The 12,753-nt window shown below is 40.7% G+C and overlaps 1 protein-coding gene across 6 annotated transcripts in view; it reads left to right on the top strand.

Moving 5' to 3' along the window:
- The window catches only part of FAM13A (family with sequence similarity 13 member A), a 139,060-nt gene that overhangs the window by 19,066 nt on the left and 107,241 nt on the right, over positions 1 to 12,753 (top strand). For all 6 annotated transcript variants that reach the window (XM_042807847.1, XM_042807846.1, XM_042807845.1 and 3 more), the window contains exon 5: positions 7,888 to 8,047. In XM_042807847.1, coding sequence (XP_042663781.1) covers positions 7,888 to 8,047 — 160 coding nt within the window. The remainder of the gene's footprint in view (positions 1 to 7,887; positions 8,048 to 12,753) is intronic.

Raw genomic sequence — 12,753 nt, 5'->3', positions numbered from 1 at the left:
TGTCTCTGCCTGGCTCTCACAGCTTGTGTTGAAGAGGAGGAAGAGGACCAGCTGGATTTTCTCTCCTCCTCTCTGCTCTCTTGGATCTGGGTGTCAGGGCAGCTGCTGCACTCATCCTGTCCTTTGACTGCGATGGTGAGAGATGTGAGGTCTACCAGTTAGAGTAAGGAGAGGATCCATTTGCACCCTTTTTTGCAGCTCACTCTCAAAGAACGATCTGTGTGTGTGGCCTCCTTCATTCAAGCCCTCACTAGCCTGACTGTGTTTCATTCCAACAGAGGTTAAGCGTGTTACGAGGGATTGCGCCATCCTCCCAAAAGTGGCTGGCAAGTGCAGGTATCCGGTTAAAATGCTGGATTTGGATGCAGTTATTTCTGTATGATGACTACATAACAGAAGTTATCTGAGGGGTTGCACAAGAAAGCATTAGATATGGAGAAAAGGTAGATTGTCTTTAGGTATGGAGAAAATGTAGATCATCCGTATGGTAGCTGTAGGTATTTCAGAGATTCAAAAAGATTTCCAACGTGTTGCTGAATTTGTAAGAATTAAAATCTTATCTAAAGTTCTGCATGAATGTCTTACCTTGGTTTCTAGCAGCCTTGGAGCCTACGCAGATTTGGTATATGAATCTAAAGTGAAAGCAGAGGGGCTGAACTAGAACTCCTAGTCACTAATATTGCCCTTTGAAACATTATGTGAATGGACTTTGTTTTCAGGCATTGTAGTCCCAATCCTGCATCAGTCTTAAAAGCAAACGTGCATCCAGGATTGGGGTCAAAGTGAGTACTGAAAATTGTTTTTCTAACATTCATTATTATGAATAGGAGCATGCAACGTAACCTTTCTTACATGGTTTATATAGATTTTTAAGTCCCGCATTTGCCAGCAGGGTAACTGAGTTCTTTTTTGTAAGAATTCAGTATGCTGCACCCTATAATACAAGTTTAGAGTATCAAGCATAATACAGGAATGCCATAAATGTTCTCATCCATAATGGTATTAAGTACTCATGAGTGCTTGCCTTCTCTTTGGGAAGTGCATAAGGGACTACATTGCTGAGCCTTTCTTTGATACATTTTTATGTTTTCTTCTCCTGTTTATTTTCTGTTGTGTACTCAGCTTTGTCATCTGGAGTCCAATGGGTGGCCTATATGTAAAATAAACTGAAGATTGCTAAAGATGCATTGCTCTCTTCATAAGTAGAAGTCTGTTCTGGCCAAATTCCATCTCAAGTCTTCTGTTCTCCTAGTGAGCACCCACCCCTTAAGGTTTCAGTTGAGAAAGTTTCTCTTTTTATGATCTGTCCAGTGTCAGATGTTATGATATTTCCTATTTCATCTTTTGAATGAAATAGAATCATAGAATACCAGATTGGAAGAGACCTCAAAGATCATCTGGTCCAATATTCTTTGGCAAAAGCACAGTCTAGACAAGATTGCCCAGCACCCTGTCCAGCTGAATCTTAAAAGTGTTCAATGTGGGGGAATCCACCACTTCCCTGGGGAGATTATTCCGGGGCCTGGTTGTTCTCATTGTAAAAAATTTTCCTCTCGTGTCCAGTCGGAATCTCCCCAGGAGTAACTTGTACCCATTCTCCCTCATCTTTTCCATGGGACTCCTTGTAAAAAGGGAGTCTCCATCTTCTTTGCAGCCACCCTTTAAATACTGGGACATGGTGATAAGGTCTCCCCTAAGCCTTCTCTTCTCAAGGCTGAACAAACCCAGTTCTCTCAGCCTTTCCTCGCATGTTGGGCTTCCCCATCCCTTGATCACCTTTGTGGCCCTCCTCTGGGCCCTCTCCAGCCTGTCCACAGCTTTTTTGTATAGCAGAGACCAAAACCAAAGACAGTATTCTAGGAGTGGCCTGACAAGCACTAAGTAGAGTGGGATTATGACTTCTTTATCTCTGCTGGTGATGTCCTTGTTGATGCAACCCAGCATAGCAAATGCTCTGTGTGTTGGTTGGGGGGGAGTGGTCTGTGTTTTGTTTTGTTTTTTTGGTTGAAAAACTCCCATGAAAATGTTACTGCTCTGTGTTGAAAATGTTCGTTCTTGTGATCTTGATTGAGGATTAGCAATAAAGCATACATCCAGAATTTAAGTGGAAGAGCAGTTTCAGAGGAAAAACTACAATAATAGAATCATAGAATATTCTGAGTTGGAAGGGACCCACAAGGATCATAGAGTCCAACTCCTATCTCTACACAGAGCAGCCTAAAAATTAAATCACATACCTAAGAATGTTGTCCAAATATTTCTTGAGTGCCGACAGCTGTGGGACCATGACTTCTTCCCTGGGGACCTTGTTCCCGTGCTCAGCTACCCTCTTAGTGAAGAAATTTTTCCTAATATGTGCAAAACAAAGTATTGTTTGATCTCAACAACACAGCTGAGATACAGTCACAAGGAGCGTTTCTGAAGAGCATCTGTTCAGAAGTGTTTGGAGATGAGTGATGAGCTTTGTGAGTAGGTGTTAGGCTATGGACTGCCTTTTGTCCCCCTTTGTGGAGGTTGCACTTTCAAAAGTGCCTACACTGCAATTTCCTGATGAAAAATGGAGCTTTTGCTGGAGCAAAAGATTTTGCATATAAACGAAGGCAGTCAATAAAGTTTGTGGCAGCTTCACTCTAACTGCTATGCATTACCTGCATTCTGCATTATGCATCTACTGCTAGTAGTAGACAGAGATGAAATTACCAAATTGATTTAGGGTCCTAAATCTGATGTTACAGGAAATAATCTGGAACAGATTTTTAAAGGTAGGCAGTTAGATGCCTTGTGGCATTCTCCAGTGCCTCGAAGCTAAGACACTTCTGTAAAATCTCAGTAGTGATATACGTCCTTGAATTTGGTCCAGACTGGTGAGACATAAGTCTATAAATGATGCAGACCATGTAAATGAGTCACACACACTGAGATGGACACCTGCCTCCAGTTAGTGTTGCTGTATCTTTAGCTACCTGTTAGCCACTGACCTTGCAGCAGAGTCTGCAGACATGAGCATGTGCCTGTTTTCAGCTGCGCCGGTTCGTGGTCCAGTGTTAAGACAAATCACTTCCATAGCTGAAGTACAGGGCTGAGTTGTGGCCGAGATCACATCTGTTATAGAAATGGTAACGCCTGTCTAGAGGGACAGAGCAGACTGCCTGAAGTTGTAACCTCTTAAGATTACTGCAGCTCTGCTCTCGAAATCTTCAGTTGTGCTTGTTGAGGGGCTCATGGGCATCTGAGATTCTAATGAAAATGTTTTGCGAGGGCTGAAGAAACAAAAAACCCATGTAGTGTTCACTGTCCTCTGAGTCCCTTCGTTTCTTGCAGCATCCCCTAGGAGAAGAGTAAGGTGACTTTGTGGTGCTCCTTTACAAAAGGTACTGTACAAACAGCAAAAATAGCCGTCAGAAAAGACAGAGCATATAGCCCTCAGTGGTTTGTAAATTAGGATTACGGTGCTGTCATTCCATGCAAACTACTTCTGCAAAGCCACTTAAGGAAATAGTAATGTCCATCATTCTTCATCTCAGACAGGGTGGGGTCAAACACTGTCGGGAATTTGTAATGAGATGCACTGTTTCACATGGAATTCGCTGGTTCTCAGTTGTGACAGGGAGCTGTCAGCAGTTGTTGCCTGGGGAAATCAGTTCAGTGATCTCAGTCTAGCTTATTACAGGTAGATGACTACATCCCAAGTCCTCCTGGCCCTCATTTCCACTTCGAAACAAATTTCTCAAGTGTGGTGGGTGGTGACAGAGCCTTGTAGTGATGCCTGCCTTGTGTCAGATGCAGTCATGTTTGGATGTGTTAACTCTCAGTAGTGTCTGGAGATTCACTGTCTCTCATAAGCCCACTCTGCATTTAGCCTGTTACAGCTTGTTTACAGGGACCCAGAGGTAAATTCATTTAACTAATGCATGAAATGTAAGTAATTCTTCCACAGTGAGTTAATCAGACCTCAGGTCACTTTAGTTCTGAGTAAGAGTTGTGACACAGGGCTTTGATGTGGTTTAACCCATTTGAGACTAGGTTTCTTGAGCGTCCCCATGGAAGGAGAAACACTCTTGGCTTAAAGTGGTCTGGAAGAACCCAAAGAACAAGTGAACATGGGACTGCATGGATGTGAGTGGCATGGAGCTGTGATGGGTGGGCCAGGGGCCAGGCATGCTGGTAGGACATTGTGCAGAAGTGTGAAATACTGCTGGGTGTCATATTTTGAAACAGAAGGCTAACAACTTGATCCTATTCCCAAGTAACGTTTTAACTTTGAGAACTAGTGCTTTTTCTGCTTTAAAGTGGCTTCACCGATAATTTAAATCTCTAATATCCCATAAAACTTGTGGTACTAATGCGCCTTTGCCCTTGGCTGTGCTTGACTGAGTTAATGCTGGTGCCTCATTTAGACAAAGCACATTTTTCCCCAGTACTTAATGTGGAGCTGCTGTGCTTTGCAAACAGATCACTGAGCATCTCTCTGGGAAGGGCAGGGTGTCTCAGGAATCTAAGCGGGGGGAGGCACTAGAGAACTTGCTTCTGTCACTGCCCATGCTATGTATCTGATGACAGCTTTGCAGGGTACTGTGAGAACTCAGTGGGAGTTTTCCAGCTCAAATCTCAAAGACAGACCTGAGCCCATCAACATTTTTTCTTCTTCTGAAATGACCACAGAAATTACAGGTTTATGCCTTCCTTCTAGCAAAAGTGTTTCTGGTAGTGAAGCTGACGTTCTGCTGCTGTTTCTGGTGCTGCTACTGAAGTAGTTTGTACACATGTGGCTACAAGGGGATCAAGTCCCACTCTTGCTTTTGTAACTGGAGTAAGATGTTCATCTAACTAAAAGCAGCACAGTTATAATGCCTAAATAACATGCAAATTAGACATAAAGGAACCATGACTGTCAAAACAGTTTTACTGTAATGTTTTTAACAAGGCCTTCACAAAATAATATGAAAAATTTCCAAGGATGGTGAAGGTGGTAGTGTGAGAAAATAGCTTCTCATAGGACTGTGTTTTTCTAGTGAGTTGAAGTGAAATTTGTAGATATCACGACTTTTCAGACTAAGAAAAGCTAAAGGAAGATATTCCTTTTTTACACACATTTTCAGAAAAGTCTAGTCAGACTGGTGGATCATGCAGTGTGGCAACAGATGGGTCTTAACTTGTATAAATATGCAGGGTGGTATGTACTCATAATCTAAACTTCTTATATATTCTGAGCTGAAGATTTATTGCAAGGAAAAGGTCACCATGGATAGCTTGAAGAGCATAATAATCCTTGCCATGAGGGAGTTCTAATAACAGCAATTAAAGGAAAAAATAAATGAGCTTTGTAAAATATGCCTGTTTAAGTGGCAGAGAGATGGCAATGGATAAAGTATGTTATACTGCCATTAAAATAAAACAATCCATGCTGGCTTGCTTGGTTACATTCAGAGAGGGGTGGTAAAAAAGACTAAAGCCATGAGCTTTAGCCTTGAGCTCTGCATATGCATTTTACCATACACATACAGAATTGTTCAGAATAAGATGTTAGACTTTTCACAGCTTTGATGTAATGAAGTTTAACTGACAGAGTAATGTGGGGAAGGGAGGGAGGGCAAGAAAGCCATGGAATTGTGGAGAAATTAAATATTCTTTGTGTTCTTTGTGAAAACTTTATAGACTGGACTGTTTTCCAACCAGGAGGAGTTTTTTGTTGTTGGCTGTAGTTACCAGCAGGTGTGGTTTACATGAAGGTCTAAAACTCATTGAAGCTGCCCAGAGTCTTTATTTTAACTTGAACCAGCTCTAGTACATTTTCAATCCATTTCCTAGGAGTGAGGTTCATAGGGGTGCCAGCCTTATTTAACTGGTACCCTGTTTTGGAGAAACACATCATACAGGTAACAGTCAGGATTTGCCTGAATTATCGAGCAAGCTCTGCTGCACCATGCCAACTCAGGAGCACATCATTTAGCATTGAAAGAGGGGTTTCCTTAAATCAGGATGGTTGCATGGCCCTATTGCATACACACACTTTCTTTCATTCAGGCAAATTACTATCTTTTAGTGAATATGTAACATTCTTTAAAGTGAATTGGCCTAAGTATACATGCACATCCATCAATAGAACTTGTCCCCTTTTTTCTTTATTTAGTCTGAGGCCAGGGTCCACACTAATGAAACCAGTCAACTGAGTCTGACCCATTTTACAGTTGGCAATTTTCGGTAGTGTAAAATAATTCAGTTCCTTTAAACTTCAGGTCCTGTGACTCTAGCATGTATTGAATGTTGAAATCACAGCAGTAAAGATTCTTTTCTGGAGTTTTCAAAGATACGTTCTGCTGCAGTGGGATCCTCTCCCTGCTGTCATGTACATGTACTACAGAGAGTAAAATACTGAGAAGGATCAGTAGCATGCAACCCCTACAAGAAAGCACTTTTTGATGGCTAATTCCTGGGAGCATTTGCTTTCAGAGCCTTCTTGCTGAAATGCACATCTGACCTCAATAAACTGCAGTTACAGTTTTACAGTAGTTATTTGTAAATTTTAATTTGCTGGTTATAGTAAACAATGGTTTACTTTCAAGTTACATCTCTGTAAAATAGCTCAGATGGCATTTGTTTAACTTTGGGAGTTTTGGTTGTTTGTTTCCTCTTGTACAACCACTAATTGTCTTCAGTCAAAAAATGCTTGAAACTTCTTTTGTTTCTGGCTTTTGCTCCCCTACTTCTTCCCTTTAAATCTTTCCTGTGTTTTCTGTACCTCCTGATCTGCAGTCTCAGGCACTTTATAAGGTCCTTAGAAAATTCATATCCATGCAGCCACTTTGTGGATTATTGAGAGAAGAGTATGTCTGCTAGAAATACTTTACAATGGGAAACACTGGATGATTGGAGTACTTTAAATGCTGAAGAAGATTCTTCAGAGATCGTAATTTTGCACTGAAACAGAATTTAAGTCAGTTTTGAGCACCGAAGTCCAATAAAACATGCAGAAAGCCTTCATTCCAGCAGATGATCATTAGATACTTCAACGAATTGTGTGCTCTGTTGTGAGTAATATGCACTTTTTATCACATGAAAGACTTGTGTTAAACATATAAGGAAGGAAAAAGGAATGTAGGCTGGAATACAATACTGCTTCTGAATCAGTATCTTGCCTTTTCATTTGTGTGTGCCTTTAAGGTCTGTGATGAGCAATTCCTGGCTGCACAGGGGCATTTTTCAAGAGAGCAAGAGGTTGTTTCTTTTGCAGCCAAGTAGCTGGTTATTTTCCCAGAAAATGGAGGTTAGGAACCTCTTTTTATATGATTCTTTGAGGCTGTTCTACAGAAGGCAGCCTCCATCTCCATGTTTTAAAAAGCCCTGTGACTGATGACCCTACTTTCAAAAGAAATGGCAACTCAAAAATTAGGTTAAGAAATGGGGTCACCTGAAGATGTGAAGATCTTGCTTAATTTGTATGTTTAGTGTTCTTCTCGGCATGTGGGGGTTTTTTAAATTTTTTGACTCATCCTTCTTGTATACCTTTGAGGTTATCACAAACCAGTTTTTGGAAGAATCTGACTCTTCCCATGAACAGATCAGGGCATTTAGATGCCTTGTGCTATCTGTGTTGCAGTCATTAACCCAACTTTTAGCAAAATTGGAGGTATCTCATTTGATGGTTGTCACAATTAGATCTCTGCATAGGTTCTGTGGAGTAGGTAGTTTGACCAACAGATACAGTATTTAGTATTGGTAAGAAAAACAAGCTGTGGTAGTTGTTACCACCATGGACACAATCCTCCTTTCCCTTCCTGTCCCTGCTAGCCAGCCTGTATCCACAACTGAAATGTTACAGACTCTGTGCAGGAACTTTTGTGTGTTGAGTACCTGTAACACTCCACGTTGTGTTTTGTCCAATTGTAGCGTGCCCTCTGGATTTGAAGGTATCAAAGAACAGGAGATCTGCAACAAGATAATGACAAAAATGCTGGAAAATTACAATAGCTTGTTTGAATTGGAAGGTTTGAAGAAGGATGAAGAAAAGCCTGTATGTGAAGAGCTAGCAAGAATTATTTTGGTAAAAGTGAGTATCTCTAATATTTTGTTTTCTTATAGCAAATCAATAATGAAGGCTTATTGCAGGCTTCAATTCAGAAATCTTTTAGGTAAGTGGGGCACAGGCACTGTTGTAATAATGTTCTGTGTTATTGATCGGTATGCAGCTTACAAATTGATTCTGCTGATAGGCTAATTTTCATTACTAGTCTGGAAGTTGTTTCTGTTAAACATCTTTATTCTATGATGGCTATTCACTGTTATATAGGAAATATATTCACTACAGTTTAAATGTTTTTAAACAAGGAGGCAGAATAATTCTAGGAAGTATTCAAGCTTTCTGACATGGTGATTGTTTCTGGTGTACATCAGTGATGATGAACTTTCATACTTTAGGACAGTATGACATCTCTAGCCTTTGCTACTGTGAAGTCTGCTTATCTCAAACACGTACCTGAATTTAAAAATCCTGTCTTCTGACTCAGAATAGCCATTTCTGAGTGCATGTGAAAAGAAGCATTAAACAGTAGTTACTGTTTGAAGAAAGTACATTGGAGCTGTTAAAGAAAGTGATATAATGAAAATATTATATCTTTGGTGGGTAGAGGGCATGTGTGTAACATCCAAGGATTCTGAAATTCAGAAAAAGTCAACAAAAATAAGTAGGGCAGCCAAAAGTGCCTTGTTCTGGCTTGTGCCATCATCTGTCCTACATGAAGCAACCTCAAGACTGTGCAGGAAATGGTCATAAGGACTGTTTGCAGTCGCCTCATTTCCTTTTGTGTTTTAGCTGTGCAGATAATTACTCCCTTCGAAGGTGTGAGCTCTTGAGTTTGAGAGGGTTGAACTACATGCCTTCCCATGGTAGAGCATTTTGCGAGTACCTGCTGACAAAGTCACTGTAGCCTTCACTGTCTGGAATGGCAGTTGTCAGAAAATAAATTATAAAAATATAGTGTCTTTGACCTTGACAGAACAAGATGTTTGGTGTTCTGCCAGTCAAGTAGAATCAGCTGAAAACATCTCTGCCTTTGCAAGTGTATCACTGAGGGTCTGTTGAATCTGAACTGCAGGGCTATCTCTACAAGTTGGACCTAGCTGCTTTTAGAAGGGCTGGTTGTTTTCTTGTGTGGTGAATCAGTGAGAAAGTCTTTAACTCTTTAGCCTTTTAGCTGTTACTAACATTGACCTAAAATGCTTCTGTGGAAGGAGATAGAATGACTGATGACTTGCAGTGTCCTCCCTGAAGTCACAGTAACTTCTGAATAATGGAAATTATATGCCTGGCAGATGGGAGTGGTGTTTAGCAGCTGATGGTCACTTCCATAACAAAAACAGGTTAAGAAGAAAGACTTGTGAAGAGACACGGTACTTTAAAGAGCCCAGAAGAAAGGCTTCAGCTATGTCACCATCTCCTTCAAGCCTCAGGCATTTGCGAAAGCCAAGACAGTCTTTCACTTCTAAGGACTTATTAGTAATTGGGAATTCATAAAGGTGGAGGCCTGGGAGATTTCCCACAGCAGTTCAGAGATCTGAGCTATCAAAGTACATGGCAACAACCATAATGAATCCAACAAAATAGCCTGAAACGTATAGTTACTCAAGTTAGATGAAAAATGGTGCCCATCTTTTTGCCTCAGGAGACAGATGACCACCTGAGGGGAACGAGCCATGCCTAAGTACAAGGGCTTACATTGTGTTTGTTGTCTTTGGATCTTGTTGATAACCTCCAACTTCTGCTGGCAGTCAGCTGCAAAAATTAGACCTTGTTCCTTGTCTGTTAATTTGGGTGGGAAGTTTTCTAGCTTAACTGAGGCAAATAGTGAAACACCAGAAATACAAGCATCTAACTTCGTGTAGCAAAGGTACGTAAGAAGTGCTTGTTGAAATTTGTTGGGTGACTCTTTGAAAGGATGCTTTATACTGTTCCAGAAGGTTACTTTTCTTGCATCCTAGCAGATAACCTCTATCCTAGCCAATTTGTATAATAAATTAAGAGATGGTGCACTTGAAAAGAAAAGCAAGTGGTAATAAATGAGATTCAGTAGAGAAAAGTGATTGCCAGTTTGCTAATACGTGAACTGTTACGTACAGTAGGAGCTAGCTGATCCATGTCATAAAAGAATAAATGCCTTGGAGAACATTTTAGCATAACCTGTGTCAGAGTATCCAGAAAATAGCAACCCATTTGTAAGCAAAGTTACTGCTTCTTGAAAAGCCATTGATTAATCTATATCTACAGGTAGCTGGAGGGAGATTTGCCAAGTAATCCTTTTGGAAGGAGTGAAAAATGTGGGATGCTCCGGACAACGCTCTAATAAACTGGGGCCCTGTTGATTTTAAAGGTGTTGCATTCAAGCATGAACTATGGTGGAATGGAGGAGCAGACAGCAAGGAAATGGAAGAGAATGAGATCTGCCCTTTACCAAACTCAGCTGCATTTATCTAAGTGGCTTTTTTAGCTCTTACATTGTGAGCAGCAAGAGGGTGAGGAGGGGAGATTTAAATGACCTCACTCACTTCCTTCTGGAATATTTCTGTCATCCTCTCCCCCAAATGACTCGCTGTATTGCCAGTGTTTTACCCTGAGTCACTACACTGCTACCTTCCCCATGATTGCCTTCACTCTCTCTCCTTTCTCACTTTTCCATGTTTACATTTTTCTCCCAAATTCCTGTAGCCATATCCCACTATTCTTCCTCTACTCAAATTTGATAGCCCTTCATTCCCACTCCAGAGAAAGGCCAGCAGTCTGTAGTGAAGTGCAAAAGCACCAGCACTCTTGATACGTGGCCTTCCATCACCTCCAGTCACTGTGCACACATGCTGTAGCCCTTCCAGGGCCTGTATTTCTTTGCCATCCTTTCTTTTATGTTCTTGAACGTGGAGATAACTTTTCCTCTAGGTTATTACAGTGCTTGTAATGTGATGTTCCTTGTGTGTTCTCCTGGGTGTGTAGTTTTGGGCTAGGGCTTATCGAGACACTTTCCCTAGACAAGCATTAATGCCTCCTTTTGGTTGAAAGGCTGCCGTTAGTCTTACCCAAGGTTAAGGTTCTCAAGATGGGGGTGAAGGTACTTACAGGAAGAAAATAGTTTTTACATTGTGTTAACAGATTAACCTCATGATGGTCAAAGCCATTGGTGCTGATCCACGTGTTTCTTGAATAAGAGTTTGGAAAGAGCACCTATAAGCATTGAAACTTCTTGTACAGGGAGAAGAATGCCACAGATTTGCAGGACTGATTTGAATCAAAATTTGAAACCCAATGACAGTGGTTTAAAAAAATATGGAAAGACATCAAAAAGTACAACATCGAAAAGCACTTCTTTCTAGTATGCCTTTCTAGTTTACTGCATTACAAAATTAGCCCTGCCTTTTCTTATCTCTTTTTCATGGCTTCAGGCTCTTGCTTTGGTGCTGAAATCTCAACTGGAAAAACAGGAATGTATCTTTAGTTAGTGTCTAAAGGTATTGCGAGAATATTATTTCTCCCTGCAGTCTTGGGTTGTTCTTGAGATGGCTTTAGGTGTCTGTTGCTTCACATCATCCACTCATAATCATATTTTTTGAAGTCAACATCAACCTTAAATCATTAATTTTGAGAAAATATCCAGAAATGGGGGAGTAATGGCTCGTGCCACCCTATCCCAATATGGGAATGTACCTCCTGTCGTGTGCTCGGTCATGTTTACCATCTTCTCAAACTTGCATGATTCCTGACACCTCATAGACCGAGTATCTTAAGATTTTCCTACTCCTTGGTCATAAAATCAGTGGATTTTTAAAAGCAGGAAGTACTGCTCTTTTCAAATGAAACCAAGAATATGTAGATCATTCAGATAAAGTCATGAAAGCATCAAGCTTCATTTTGAGCAGTGTATTGGAAAGGAAAAACAGCTCTAGTGGAGCAAGTTGCATCTTGTCTACTATGTTGGTCAGAGCTAGGGGAAATGCACAATGTTACAGGCTTCCGGAAGGAGTAAGAGCATTTCAATCAGGTACAGATTGTGGCAGCTTAAAGAACATCTGCTTCAAGTAAGCCAAAAGTTAATAAATTTTAGAGATGGAAAAAAAGAGATGTGATTCTGTAGGGCTGTTGGTAATTGAACTACCATTCTTGCTGTGTATGTGAGCTGAGGAGGCACAGGAACACCTTCACCCCAGTCGTATTTCTTCTTTCAAAGATTGCTCAGTCATTGGGAAAGACAAGCTGTGCCAAATAAAGCGTTTTCATAGCTTGCTTTCTCATTGGATCATAATTCAGAAAGTATGGGAGCTGGAAACCTCTGCAAACTACATTCCAGTCCCTGCTCTGTTCCCAGGACTGTAAAGCCTCTCTCATTGCTCAGGCATATGGTAAGGTTATAGTTAGAAATGGTGGGGAGTTTTTCTTTGGAAATCCCTATGTTTGGAAAAAAAAAAAGTAAGTACAATTTTTTAAAAATATAAAATTTATCTTAGAACAGTTTCTATTTCAATGGGAAATTAAACTCTCAGGTTTCTGATGCCTTGCCTGGAAGGACTTCATTAGTTTCTCACTCCACCTAGTAGAATGAGATCCACACGGTCCTCCAGTCAGGTGGCCAGCAGGTGGAAGTATAACATGTACTTTCTTTATGGGGGGGAAAAAAAAAAATTATAAATTCCTTCCTGTGAAAGAATTAGGAGGTTTTGTTTTTTTGGGTTTGGTTTGGTTTGGTTTTTTTTTTTTCCATTCCAAAATAAGTTGGG

Source organism: Tyto alba, unplaced genomic scaffold (assembly GCF_018691265.1).
Source record: "Tyto alba isolate M040663 unplaced genomic scaffold, T.alba_DEE_v4.0 Super-Scaffold_6, whole genome shotgun sequence".
In the NCBI taxonomy this organism is placed as follows: domain Eukaryota; kingdom Metazoa; phylum Chordata; class Aves; order Strigiformes; family Tytonidae; genus Tyto; species Tyto alba.
The sequence above is the reverse complement of the archived record's forward strand: the minus strand, read 5'-3'. Positions and strand labels throughout refer to the sequence as shown.